The following is a 14,646-nucleotide window of genomic DNA, read 5'->3' on the forward strand; positions in this document are numbered from 1 at the left end:
CCTTTTGCCCTTTATTCTTCAATATATAAAAAGGTTATTTGTGGGAGTTCTCACTGTGGCACAGTGGGTTAAGAATCTGGCTGCAGCAGCTTGGGTTGCTGCAGAGGTGTGGGTTCGATCCCTGGCTGGACTCATTGGCTTAAAGGTTCCTGTTTTGTAGCTGCGACGTAGGTCACAGTAGCTGCTTGGATTCAGTCCCTGGCCCAGGAACTTCCATATGCCGAGGTGTGGCCATAAGACGTTTTAGAAAATGTTATTTGTTTTCTGAAGTATTTGAGAGTAGGTTGCATAATTCATGCTCCTTTACATCTTAATAATTTTCTTGTATTTTTTCCAAAACCAAGGTCAGTAGTCATTGTTTCTCTTTAGTCTTAAGTTTAGAATAGTCACCAGTCTTCATTTATGTCTTATAAATGTAATAAAATATATATTAAGATGTATATAATATAAAGTGTTACTAATATGAAATTTATCATATTTTATAATATATTATGTCACATAATTATACTATGAATATATAATAAAATGTATATATTTTATAACATGATGTTATAGATGTATATAATACATGATAGCAAATTATATCACATTTATAACATAAAATAATATATGTAATAATATGAGACTATCTAAATATAAAATATAATATATAAAATGTGAATACATAATATATACATAGATGGTATATTATGTCAGTACAATATATTATACTTGTAATATATGAAAATATGTTAGATTCGGTATTATGATATGTTGTAGTATGAGTTATAATATAAATTAGAAGATATTAAACATAATAAAAGTTTAATGTAAAACAATATAAATTATTATATTTCATCCTTTATTAATATAAAGTATACACATATATTTTAATGGAATGTTCGTCACCCTGGGCTTTTCTGATGTTTTCTCAGGTTTATATCAGGTCACGGATCCCTGACTGGGATACTGCATAGGAGCAGTGTCCTCAGGGGGTCACTGGCAGAGGCTGCCACGTTCATGTGCCCTGTATTGCTGAGGCTAAGTTTGATTACTTAGTCAAGGGGTGATGCAATGTAATATATTTTCTCCATAGTAAAGTTCTTCTTTTAATTTTTCCAGCTAATAAGTAATTAGGAGGGAATGCTTTGAAGCCTTGCAAATATTCTGTCTCTCATCAAACTTTCACATTTTAAGTTTAGCATCAGTTGATATTTTGTGATGTTTCTTGCTCTTCTGGAAGCAAAATGGCTGCTTTTCAACTCTGCTATTCCCTCTACACTTACGACCTGGCTTTTTAATGTGAGGAAGAGGTTTCTATTCTTTCCCATTCACTTGTTTATTGAATGTATGCCTGTACTTGTGTATGTATCCATTCATTCATCCTTCCATATATTTATTATCAGTATGTCCGAATAGATACCAGTTTTTTTCAGTGATTAATAATTTACTGCTGCTCTTACTTTTCATGATGTTCAAATTGTCTCATATGTGGTCAGTGGGAGCCCATTGTTACTGGCTTCTTTGTCCTAGTGACATGCACCTGTTGTTTTTTGAGCAGTTTCTTACTTTAAACATGAGAAGATGATCCAGGCTCCTCTTATATCTTCTAAGTTTCAGTCCTGGAATCAACCATTTCTCCAAGGAGCCTGTGTTCTCTTTAGTGGAGCAGTGGCCTGTGGTTAGGGCCTGTGGTTAGTGCCAGGATGGCTCTTTTCTACTGGGATATCTTTTTTCTTAACTTGAAAAAGCTTAATGGATAAAGAAGATGCAGTGCATCTATACCATGGAATATTACCTAGCCATAAAAAAGAATGAAATAATGCCATTTGTAGCAACATGGATGGACCTAAAGATTATCATACCAAGTGAAGTAAGTCAGACAGAGAAAGACAGATATAATATCACTTATGAGTATGAATCTAATAAAAATGTTACAAAAGAACTTCTAAAATAGAAACAGATTCTCAGATTTCAAAATCAAACTTTGGATAACCAGAGGGAAGCCTCCGGAGGGGGAGGTCATAAATTGGGAGGATGGGTATAACATACACACATGACTGTACATAAAATAGATAATTAACAAGGGCCTATATAGAGCACAGGGAAATCTACTCAATATTCTGTAATAACCTATATGTGAAAATAGAATGGATATATGTATTAGTGAATCATTTTACTGGACACCTGAAACTAAGACAGCATTGTAAGTCAACTGCACTCCAATAAAATTTAAAATAAGAAACAAGCTTCATTTTATTATTTTAAACTTGAAACATAAAATAGAGCATGCTGTAAATAATGTGAAAGAAAAAATAAAATTAATGAAAACACAAACAGAAACAATGAGAAGGGAAGGAGAGGAAAGTTCAGGTGGGAGAGCGGGTTGATGGTGTACATCTAGAGCTGACCAAGTGATGATGGTTGCAGAATCCCATCTTCTTGTAGGGGTCATAATTTCTGAAATCGCCCTGAGTCTCCTGCATGTGCAGGTGCAAAAGCAGTTAGCAAGTCCAGCCAGGCAGGGTGTTGGTTTCTGACTTGGCTCAGAGACGCCTGCAGGAGCAGGTCCAAGTTCTCCCTATAGGACTGGTGGGTTCTTATCTGGCTCTGGGTCTCCTTCAGTATATCTCAAGGGCTCTAGTTCTTTCTCACTTTCATTTTTCTCTGGCTTCTGCATCAGCACCTAATTTCTCCAAGGGTATAGCTGTTCCAGGTGGAGCCAGCTTTAGTCTTTGTGGAAGTGCTGGGGCTGGAGCCTGCACTAGCCCTCATTGCCAGTGGGATATCCCAGCCCCTCTCTCAGGGGAAATGGGTTCATACTGCTGTATCTTGCTTTCAGATCCTTTCAGTGACAGAACTAAGAAACACACCCACATATACACACACAGATACACTCACATATAGGGATCATGTGTCCCTACTCATTCCCAATCTCATTTTCTGCTTCTCATCTTAAACATCTTCCCGTTCGATTAGCAGTCTGGTGCCCAAAGATCAGCAGAGTGTCTGGCTCTCAGTCATTGCTCAAAATTTTTTTTGAAAAAAAAAAAAAAAAAAGAATGAATATCCTTTGATGCTGCCAATTGACCTTCAATAGAAGAAAGGTTAAAACCTGAAGTTAAGCATGAAAGTCTTGCCCCTTCCTTCCTCATTTTTCCTTCTATAAAATTATTGTTAAATATATAGGCCAACCAAAGTCATGTACCAGAATTTGAAAATAATGTGTTTTCTAATGTATTGTTCCTTTCTTTCCTCTAAAGACAAGTACATTTCTGTAATGGTTCTCTGAAAGTAGTTTTCTCAGATTTTTATTTTCAAACTTTCTAGGTGGCTGGGATTGTTGGCAGAGCAGACGTGTTGGCGTGCCTACTGTTTCTGTTGGCCTTTCTCTCCTACAATAGGTATGTGTAGCTAAGCGTGCCCTTCTCTGTGATTATAGTCGTGTTGTCCCCTGAGAGTTTCTGCTCTGTGTGTGTGTGTGTGTGTGTGTGTGTGTGTGTGTGTGTGTGTACTCTGAGAGCTTCTGCATGAGAGAGGAGGAGAGCTTCTTGGCCTTGAGAGAGAAGAAGGGCTTCTTGGCTGTGAAATGCCCAGCGACCTTCTTGGAGACCTGAGGTAGGAAACCCTCTCCTTACCAAATGCTAGGCTCTTCTCTCTTCCAGCCACATTCTGGACCATGTCATAGCCTTTTAAGAGGACTGCTATCCTGGGAGTTCCCATCATGGTGCAGCGGAAATGAATCCAACTGAGAACCATGAGGTTGCAAGTTCGATCCCTGGCCTCACTCAGTGGGTTAAGGATCCAGCATTGCCCTGAGCAGCAGTGTAGGTTGCAGATGTGGCTCGGACCTGGCGTTGCTGTGGCTGTGGTGTAGGCTGGCAGCTATAGCTTCAATTGGACCCCTAGCCTGGGAACCTCCATGTGCTGCAGGTGCAGCTCTAAAAAGACCAAACCAAAAAAAAAAAAAAAGAGGACTGTTATCCCAATGCTGAGAAAAACAAAACTCTTGCTTCTTGATTCCTCTTACTTATAGTTTCTTATGACAATGGAATTTGAAATTTTAGCTCTGAGCCAAAATATACAGGGTGTAATCCTCTCTCCTATTTAACCATGATTTGTTTAACTTCTTTTAATTTTGGTCCCACATTTTTTTCCCCTCTCTTTGTTATCCTCCTAAAAGTAGCTCAGAGCTTAAAATAACAAGGCTGAATTGAAAATAGTATTTCTCAACTGTAATTTTTTTTTTCCAATTTACATATCTTTTCAGCAAAATCCAAAAGTTCCTTGTTTGGGGAGACTGAAAAGCAAGAAAATGTTGTCCTATTATATTGCTCCTTTTCCCCTCAATGGGATCAGGTTCTCACCTGTGTTGTGACATATCCATATAAAGAAAGGGTTAAAAAGAGAGTATAATGGGGACAGGTGACTCAGAGTGTGACCCAGAAAGTAGGGTCCAGTGAACCATGGTGCCCTGCTCTGTGGAGGGGTGTGTGTTTAAGGATTTGTGAACCCCTGATCTTCAGGTCAGTTCATTGACATCTTACACAGCCCCGTGATTTTGAGGAACACTCTTTTGCTCACCTTGCCCTATGAGCAAGGTGAGCAATGTCTGGAGATATTTTTTTGTCACAACTGGGGAGGTGCATCCGGCACTTAGTGAGGAGAGGCCAAGGACCCTGCAGTGAGCAGGACAACCCTTACAACAGGGTCATCTTCCCTCAGACACCATTGGTGCTGACCTTGAGAAACCTGTTGTAAACCAGTTTAGACCTGGGATCAAGAAGGAAATGAGGGAGTTCCTGTCGTGGCTCAGTGGTTAACAAATCCGACTAGGAACCATGAGGTTGCGGGTTCGATCCCTGGCCTCGCTCAGTGGGTTAAGGGTCCGGCGTCGCCGTGAGTTGTGGTGTAGATCGCAGACGCGGCTCGGATCCCGCATTGCTGTGGCTATGGTGTAGGCCGGCAGCTATAGCTCCGATTAGACCCCTAGCCTAGGAACCTCCATATGCCAAGGAAGTGGCCCAAGAAATGGCAAAAAAGACAAAAAAAAAAAAAAAAAAAAAAAGGAAATGAATTAAGCTTTATGAAGGTTTGGTCTGAAGAGCAGAGCCTATTCTTCGTATAGGACAGTCTCCTAGTCTTGGCTCTGGAACCTCCCCCTGCATGGCTAGTTATATAAAATAGTGTTGTGAAAATCTTAAAAATAGGAACCCACACTCAACACTTGTTTCCTGTTTACTCTGGTGTTAGAACAAGATTAATAATTGCTTTTGAGTTTGAACTTGTTCTCTCAGGCTTTCTCATGTTGATAAATTTGGGAACATGAGTGGGCCTGCAGCTTATCCATATCTGGATGCTTAATGAGACACAGTGTCATGACTCTATTGTGCAGGCCATTCTCACTTTGAGCGGTTGAAGCCATAAACCAGCTCTGGAGGAAAAGCATGTCTCGTCCAAATTTGGCAAGTAATTGAGGCAATTGTTTCAAGGCCTAACAGTAAGGGTAGGACATCACAACTTCAGATATATTGGCCTTCAGTGGAGCAGGAGCAAATTGGCCTGTCACCTCCTGAGGGAGTAGTGAGGTTTCTTGGCGTGGGGCCAATTCTGTTTTGTAAGGTGAAAAAAAGACTTTATAGCAACTGGAGGGTTTTAGAAAATCCCTGCTGGAAATTATCCTGAGGAAAAATAGCTTTACCTAATCTAATGCAATGTTGCAAATCAACTATACTTCAATTTACAAAAAACATATTTGGAGTTCCCATTGTGACTTAGCAGGTTAGGAACCTGACCCAGTGTTCATAAGGGTGGGCTCAATATCTGGCCTCGCTTAGTGGGTTAAGGATCTGGTGTGGCCACAAGCTGCAGCATAGGTCGAAGATGTGGCTCAGATCTGGCGTTGCTGTAGCTGTGGTGTAGGCCAGCAGCTGCAGCTGCAATTCGACTCCTAGCTGGGGAACTTCCACATGCTGCAGGTGTGGCCGTAAAAAAAGGAAAGAATACAGATTAGCCAGAAGAAAAGAAAAAGACAAAAACATCTGTGTTTTCATCACAGAAATGAAGATTGTGTTTTGGTATATATATATATATATATCCACTGATTTCTTTGTATAGAAGCATATAAGACATCTTCACTAAAATAATAATAATGATGATAAAACACTTATCATTTATTGAATCTCCTCTATATCACTGTGATACTGCTTCATACTGAGGCGCAGAGAGTCAGTTGACCTTCCCCATGTTACCTGTTGGTTAACTGCAGAGCTCTGATTTGAACCCAGGGTCCCTGCTCCAGAGTTCATGCATATGGCTTAGCAACCTGTGTTATTCACTTGAAATGTATTCACCTAAACAGCTTTCATTGTGACTAGCTATATCTCTGTGGTAGCATTTTAAATGGCTTGTTAGTGTTCATTTATTATATGCCATCACGTACCATGATTTGGATGTGCCCTAATGTAAGTACCAAATTCAGTACTCCTGGGCATTGACTTTTTTCCGTCTTTGAAATTTTAAATAACTCTATGATGAACATTCTTGAAGGAGTCAATACTCGCTTACTTAGAATACAATGAAATGGATGTTCAAGCTTATCTTTAGAGGTGGTATTTCTTAGTGAGCCACATTTCTCACAGTGAAGCATCCTGACTCTGTTTTTCAGGAGTGTGGACCAGTGTTGTGCTGGGGAATGTTTCCCTCCCACGGCTTCTCCCTTCTTCCTGCTGCTCAGTCTGTTTCTGGGGACCTGCGCGATGCTGGTGAAGGAGACTGGCATCACGGTGTTTGGAGTGTGCTTGGTTTATGATCTCTTTTCCCTGTCCCACAATCATGATAAATCGTAAGTCATTTTAAAGTTTTGCTCTCAAGCAGTGCAGAGAATGACTTTAATCATCAGTTTCAGAGTTTCCTGGTAGCTCAGTGGGTTAAGGATCCAGCACTGTCACTGCTGTGGTGCAGATTTGATTCATGGCCTGGGAACTTCCACATGTAGAGAGTGTGGCCAAAAAAAAAAAAAAAAAAATAGTTTTCAAACTTCCATTAAAAAAAAGTTGATGAAAAAAATTTCCTTCAGATTAAAACAATATTACCAATATAGCAGAAATTGACACAACATTATAAATCAACTGTACTCTAATAAAAATTTTAAAAAATAGGTCAACTCTAATAAAAAAATTAGAAGATAAAAAATTAACTATGCTTTTATTAAAAAAATTAAGAGATTAAAAAAAATAGAAGTATAACATTTTGTGAAAATGTAACCTGGCCTTTAGACCATTAGTATCATAAGGTTTATTTGCTTAAGATAAATGCATTATATATGTTCAAATTTTTCACATTTTTGTGAAAATCAGTGAGGACTGTAAAGTTTTTGGGAGCCCCAGATTTGGAATTGAGAACCATCTATGCTAATTGCAAGTTTGTATTGCTAGATTGTTTCGGTTGCATATTCCTGAGAAATCTTGATTCACAGAGGAGTGGTTGCAAAAAAAAAGGTAACTGTGTTAACAGCTTGCCTTGAATCTCTGCATTCAAATGAGGGTTACTTGTCACAAAACACTGCTAAATTAGAGTCTGTTTACTTTAGGGATGATGTTTTTACCTAAGAGTTTTGGAAGAGGCCTTTTGGAATTCTGCAAAGGGCCAGTCTAAACCGTATAGGAATATTTATATGTCATGATCAAGTTAAAAGATAAATTCATTTAGTAGCCTATTTTCATTAAAAAAAATTTAAGGCACATTCATTTTATGCTGTGGAATGTAGATGGACTTTTAATGACTGAGGCATATTAAAAGTTCAAGCACATACTATAATTTTCTTCCTCCATCAAATCCTTAATTACTAACAATTTGACCTCGTTTTTCAGTACTTAGAAGGCCCTTCCATTCAAATTTTTAAAAAAATATAGCTGATTTATTCTCCTGCCTTGTCTGATGAAGAATTCTATCTTAAAAAAAAAAACCCTACCATTTTATCCCATTCCCCACCTCTTTCTACTTCTTGACTTAAAGATAAGAGCAGTGCTATTGAGTGGCAACAAGCTGAGATGAGTCATTACATTCTGATCACTTTCCTGCCTGGGTGTACTCGGAGATAATTTAAATAGACTCTAGTGCTCCCATCTGTAAATCTCAGAGGCATGTAAAAGCAAGGAGCCCAGGTATCATTTTGACCCAAGCTCAAGCTAAGGCAGCAGTGAGCCAGAGGCCCTCCCCCAGGCTTAATATGAGAATGCCTTTCCTCAGTATCTCTCAACGCATGGGAGTAATTACATTGCTGACCTTGCCATTTAGAGAGCGACCTATCAACCCTTCTGGCTTCCCACTTTCTTGCATCCTCTTTGTACCTGCCTCCTCATATCTTTCTGTTCTCCTTAAGGACAGCAGGATTGGAAAGGTGACTATAGACCTTCCCTTTTGGTCCTTTCCAGTGCTGTTTTAACCTCATGTTGACTTAAAAAAAGGAATACACAACCTAAAAGTTGAGAATTATGTTTTATTCTCAGGATTGAGAATTATGCTTTATACTAAGGACTGTTGCCTGGGAAAGCAGCTTCTCAGAGAGCTCTGATGGGCTGTTCCAAAGAGATAAGGGAGGAGCCGGGATGTATGTGTTTTTGCTGGAAACCCCCCCTCCAAAACCTATTGAGTTGAAACTCAAGCAAGAGATTACTGCTAATCACAGAAACAGACCTCTCAAGTTAATGATTTTAGTGCTTTTCTATATATGGGAAGATGAGAGGCAGGGCTCATTAAAATATTTCTTTGATATGCATCTCAACTATCTAGGGCCTGTATCCTGTTTTTCTCCATCATGAATTCCCCTCAGGGTGAACCTTCAGGGCTGGCAGTGGCATTTGGCTTGATGGCTCATTGTTTTTAGGAACTAGGCAGGCAACACTCTTTGTTTACTGAAATGGCAGACAGCATTGTTTTGTCCACAATCATCATTGAAGTCATATCTGCTCAGTCTTGGGACTCTTCAGCCCATGGAGAGCTAAGCTTTTTTCAAAGGAATAACTGTCTCTTATTCCTTTAATGATGATGGTAATAATGATAATAATTATTATTATTATTGCTTTTTAGGGCTGCACCTGTGGCATATGGAAGTTCCCAGGCTAGGAATTGAATCACAGCAGCAGCTGCCAGCCTATGCCACAACCATAGCAATGCTGGATCCTTAATCCACCGAGCGATGCCAGGGATCAAACACGCATCCTCACAGATGATAGTCAGGTTCATAACCCGCAGAGCCACAATGGGAACTCCTAATAATTATTCCTGAGCGTCATCATACCAAACTGCTAGAAGTTCTATGGAAAAAAATAATATGCCTAATATGTAGCTTTGAAGTTGCATAGCTCATAGTCGATGGGATTTTCAAAATTTTTTTAGTAACTTTTAGCTCTCACACTACCAGCCTCTATGCAAAAGTGGAGGCATTAATTCTTTCTTTCATCCTTTTATTCACCCATTTAATACATACTTATTCTGTGCCTGGCCAAGAATAAGACAGACAAGATTTCTTCTCTCAAAGATCAATACTGAGGAGACAGACATATAAATAATTACATGAGCAACTGAGTACAGTTGTGAAAGTGATCAGGAACAGAGAGCCTGTAATAAGGAGACCTGGCCAATAATATTCTCTCTTATGTGCAGGCCTTGTGCCAAGCATTGGGCCATGCCATTTACAGGTATGAAGTCACTTAATGCTCACAACTGCTATCCTTGTTTTACAAAGGAGGCAACGTAGGCACAGAAAGTCACCTCTCCAGAGTTACCCAGCCTCCTGTGGACTTCTGTCTGTGTGACTCCAGAGCCACAGGGTTGCCTCTGAGCACCCCTGCCACCACGGAACACACACAATGGGGACTTGGAGGCCTCCCAGGGAAACTGGAGCTCAGAGCCTGGGCTCACATTTATACCAGGAGACCAGGTCCGAGGATCTGCCTGTATTGGGGGTTGTGACCCCTTTGAGAATCTCGTATAATTATGTCCCCCTTTCTTAGAATAACGTACACATAAACAGTTTTGCACAATTCTTATCCACTAATTTAGAATAAACATCCTGACACTAGGTTGTTCTGGAGGGCTTTCATTGTGGGATTCAGGCAGCAAGAAAGAAACAGCAGGAAACAGCATTGGAAACCCTTTCCTACATGAAGAGTAATTCCTAAAATTTAATATTGGGCCACAAGAATGGAGAGTGGAATTTCTTTTATTTGACACCACCTTTAGGAAGAAACACTTTTGGGTAAAAGATCAGCTCCTCGGGAGTTCCTGTTGTGGTTCAGTGGTAATGAACCCGACTAGTATTCATGAGGATGTGGGTTCCATCCCTGGCTCCGCTCAGTGGATTAAGGATCTGGCGTTGCTGTGAGCTGTGGTGTATGTAGATCGTGGCTCAGATTCTGTGTTGCTGTGGCTATGGTGTAGGCCAGGTGGCTACAGCTCCAATTTGACCCCTAGTCTGGGAACTTCCATGTGCCACAGGAGCGGCCCCCCAAAAAAAAGATCAGAAAAAAGTTAATGTTTTTTCTTTTTAAAAAATTACTATATAATTTCCAACATGCTGAGAATAACATTCCTTGACACCAGTCCCTACCCTCTCTTTCTAGAAATAACCACAATCTTGAATTTGGCACTTTTCATTTCTGGGATGGTTTGTACATTATTGCTTCATAAGTATATACTGGTGAATATCAAATAGCATTGTTTATGTAGTTGCAAATTTTATATAGATGGTACCACCTGCTTTTCTTTTTATTTAACATTGGACTTCTGAGATCCATCAGTGTGGATACATGTAGTTAGAGTTCATTTATTTTAACTGTTGTATAGTAAGTATTTAATTATTACAATTTATTTACCCATTCTTCTGGATTTGGAACTTAGGTTATTTTCACATGTTTTGCTATTGAATACCACACTGTGGTAAATTTTTGTGTACACATTCCTACAGGTTTCTCTAGGGCGTAACCACAGAAATGAGTTGCTGGGACCACAGATAAGATACTTGTTCACTGTGTTGATGCTGAGACATTGCTCTTTTTTAAAAAAAGAATTTATTAGAGTAATTGATTTACCCTGTCATACCAATTTCTGCTGTACAGCGAAGTGACCCAGGCATACATCTACACACATTCCCTTTCTTATATTATCTTCCATCATGGTCTATCCCAAGAGACTGGATATAGTTCCCTGTGCTATACAGTAGGACCCCATTGCTTACGTATTTTAAATGTAATAGTTTGCATCTACTAAACCCAGATTCCCAGTCCATCTCACTCCCTCTCCCTCCCCCTTGGCAATCATGACTTCTCTATGTTTCTGAGTCTGTTTCTGTTTTGTAGATAGGTTCATTTGTGCCTTATTTTAGATTCCACATATAAATGATATCACATGACGTTTGTCTTTCTCTTTCTGACTGACTTCACTTAGTATGATAATCTGTAGTTGCATCCATGTTGCTGCAAATGGCATTATTTCATTCTTTTTTATGGGTGAATAGTATTCCATTGTTTATATGTACCCCATCTTCTTAATCCATTCATCCGTCAATGGGCATTTGGGTTTTTCCATGTCTTGACTATTGAGAATAGTGCTGCTGTGAACATAGGGGTGCACTTATCTTTTTGAATTATAGTTTTGTCCAGATATATGCCCAGGAGTGGGACTGCTGGATCATATGGTAGTTCTGTATTCACTTTTCTGAGGGACCTCCATACTATTCTCCATACTATAGTGGTCGTACCAGTTTACCTTTCCTCCAGCAGTGTAGGAGGGTTCTCTTTTCTTCACACCTTCTCCAGCATTTGTTATTTGCAGACTTATTAATCATGACCATTCTGATCCGTGTGAGGTGGTATCTCATTGTAGTTTTTATTTGCACTTCTCTAATAGTTAATGACATTGAGCATCTTTTCCTGTGTCCACTGGCCAGCTGTGGAGACATTGCTCTTGAAATGACCACAGCAGTGAATGAGAATTTCCTTTGTTCCACATTCTCACCATCACTTAGTCACGCCAGACTTTAAAATTTTGGCCCAGCTAGTGGTTATGAGTTACATCTCAGAGCATTCATGAGAGAAAAATGTAGGCATACGTTGGATAGATCAGCTGTGAACAATATTTACAAGATCATAATAGTGCAAATCCTGAATATCATTTCGACTGAGTTTAAGAGAATCCAAATTATATTTATCATGAGAGAAATCAATGTGGAGGATGAGGGGTAAAGAGGATGTGTGTACGTGTGTTGGTGACCATGTAAGGACAGAGTCCTCGTCTTCCATAGCAGGGAGTCAATATGAAAACCTCTAAAAATGAAAAAAAGAAACAACATTATAATTTTATTATTTAAAAATTATTGTGATCGTTACCAGAAGCGGAAGAACTATTGCGAATGATTGCTTCCAGGGAGCAGGGCTTGGGGGTGGATCAGGGGACTGCTGTTCCTTGTTGCCAGTCTCGTCATTCTGTTTGCTTTCGTTTCCCCTTGATTCCCTGCACAATTAGGAGCAACGGGGTCATCCATCAGCACAGCCTGCAGCAGCCCGGGAGCTCCTCACCCTCCGCACCGCCAGTGCACCTTCTCCGGGAGAACGGGAAGCAGCAGAGGTTCCCTCACAAAGGAGCTTGGGGTGGCTGCCATGCCCCATTGCCACCGGAACCCAAGAGCAGCGGATTCCCTGTGTCTCCTCGAGCTGTGTGGTCCTTGATGAGGTACTGGGCTGGGCTCCTTGACCTTGCGTGTTTCGTCATCCAGCATCACCTGTTGCAGGGGGCTCAATGGAAAAGTGAAGCACCGAGTGGGTTCTTTGTGACGCTTCTTGTTTCCCTCCTTTCTTCTTCTTTCCTGCCCCATCTCCCTCCCTCCTCCTTCCTTCCTTCTCTCCTTCACTGTAGTAAATCAGATAAGAAAGGAGTAACTGGAAGAAGTGTGTTGAAGCCCCCATGTTGCTGTTATTGGGAAGCAGGGGATGAGGCTGTGAAGCCTCAGTTAAGAAGCACAAACATTTTGCCGCTTCCCTGGTGGAAGTGCCCTGGCTGTCAGAGCACAGACCCCACAGTTTTCTGGGCCAGCAGAGCCCTGCTTTCCCCTGCTCTGTCTCTCCCTGCTCTTTGTGTGTGATAGGAATTTATTCTGGTACAAGTAAGGGAGGAAACCCAGGGGATGCTGCCTCTCAGAAATGTTTTCAAGGATGCTGGAACATCTTCTTTAATGTGTGGGATTTTCTTTCTTTGTAAAAAAAGTCCTTTGGCCTCGCCATGAAAAGGAACATAGACTTTCAGAACAGATGCTCACTGCATTAGCTTGCCTCTGAAATAGCCATGGTCAAGTCAGAATTTGAGAAAGATGGAAATTTGATTCATACCGTCAGCACTTTACCACCTCTTATATTTTTGGGCCATCCCAGAAAACACCGTCTTTTCAGGGTCTTTGTTTCCAGTTATTCCTGCCTTTTCCTGGCTTTTGGATCATGCTCCGTTTTTTCATTCATCGACAAATATCTATTGAGTGTCTACCATGTGGCAGACACTGTTCCAGGCACCAAGGGTGTGATGGGGAAGAAGGAAGCAAGGTCCTTGCTCCTGTGTAGCTTCCCTTCCAGTCGAGGACAGACACTAATAACCAGTGGTCAGTGAACAGTGTGGTAGAGAGTTGTGGGTGGGTCTGCCTGGGGTGAATTCATGTTGGTGGGTCAGGGGAGGCCTCCCAAATTTCTGAGGATGAGAGGAGGAGCTAGCCCTTCTAAGATCTGGCCAGAGGGTTCCAGACTTGGGGATAAGCAAATGAGGATTGGAATGGGTGAGGTCAGGGAGTGGGCAGGCCCAGATAATGAAGAGCGGGTTGGCCATGGAAGCACGTTTGGATTTTATTCCGAGTGGAATGGAAAGACTCTGGAAGGCTTTTGCTGTTGTTGTTTGTTTGTTTGTTTAATGTGGAGAGAAATGATTGCATTAAAAAAATGTCCAGTTGGAGTTCCCATTATGGCGCAGTGGAAACGAATCTGACTGGGAACCATGAGGTTGTGGGTTCAATCCCTGGGCTCGCTCCACTGGGTCAAGGATCTGGATTGTCTTGAGCTATGGTGTAGGTTGCAGACGTGGCTTGGATCTGGCATTGCTGTGGACGTGGCGTAGGCCGGCAGCAACAGCTCTGATTAGATGCCCAGCCTTGGAACCTCCTCCATATGCTGCGGGTGTGGCCCTAACAGGACAAAAGAGAAGAAAATAAAGTCCAGTCTGGGAGTTCCTGGCATGGCGCAGTGGGTTAAGAATCCGACTGTAGCAGCTTCGGTTGCTGGGGAGGCTTGGGTTCAATCCCCAGCCTGGTGCATTGGATTAAAGGGTCTGGTGTTGCTGCAGTTGTGGTGTAGGTTGCAGCTGCAGCTATGATTCGATCTCTGGCCTGGGAATTTCCATACGCCGAGGGTGCGGCCATAAAAATTAAAAAAAAAAAAAATTGTCCAGTCTGGCTTCTTGTGTGACTGATTTAGGGGGCAAGAATAAAGCAGGGAGGAGGCTTTTCTACAGACTGAGGGAGAACGAAGACATCCTGGCGGAGGGTGGTAGAGACTGGGAGGCAGGGATATGGTGGATTTGGGGTAAGTTTTGGTTGCAGATCTAACAGGGCTTACTGACAGTTGGGTCGAT

At 41.1% G+C, this 14,646-nt stretch overlaps 1 protein-coding gene across 3 annotated transcripts in view; it reads left to right on the plus strand.

The window, feature by feature from the left end:
- TMTC1 (transmembrane O-mannosyltransferase targeting cadherins 1) overlaps positions 1–14,646 on the plus strand; it is a 303,326-nt gene that overhangs the window by 30,469 nt on the left and 258,211 nt on the right. For all 3 annotated transcript variants that reach the window (XM_021092123.2, XM_021092125.2, XM_021092124.2), the window contains exons 3-5: positions 3,310–3,383; positions 6,647–6,823; positions 12,505–12,711. In XM_021092123.2, the coding sequence (XP_020947782.1) occupies positions 3,310–3,383; positions 6,647–6,823; positions 12,505–12,711 (458 nt within the window). The remainder of the gene's footprint in view (positions 1–3,309; positions 3,384–6,646; positions 6,824–12,504; positions 12,712–14,646) is intronic.

Source organism: Sus scrofa, chromosome 5 (genome assembly GCF_054392235.1).
Source record: "Sus scrofa isolate SSC_HxYL_T2T_F1_AM1 chromosome 5, Sscrofa_HxYL_maternal_Yorkshire_Landrace_v2.0, whole genome shotgun sequence".
NCBI lineage: Eukaryota > Metazoa > Chordata > Mammalia > Artiodactyla > Suidae > Sus > Sus scrofa.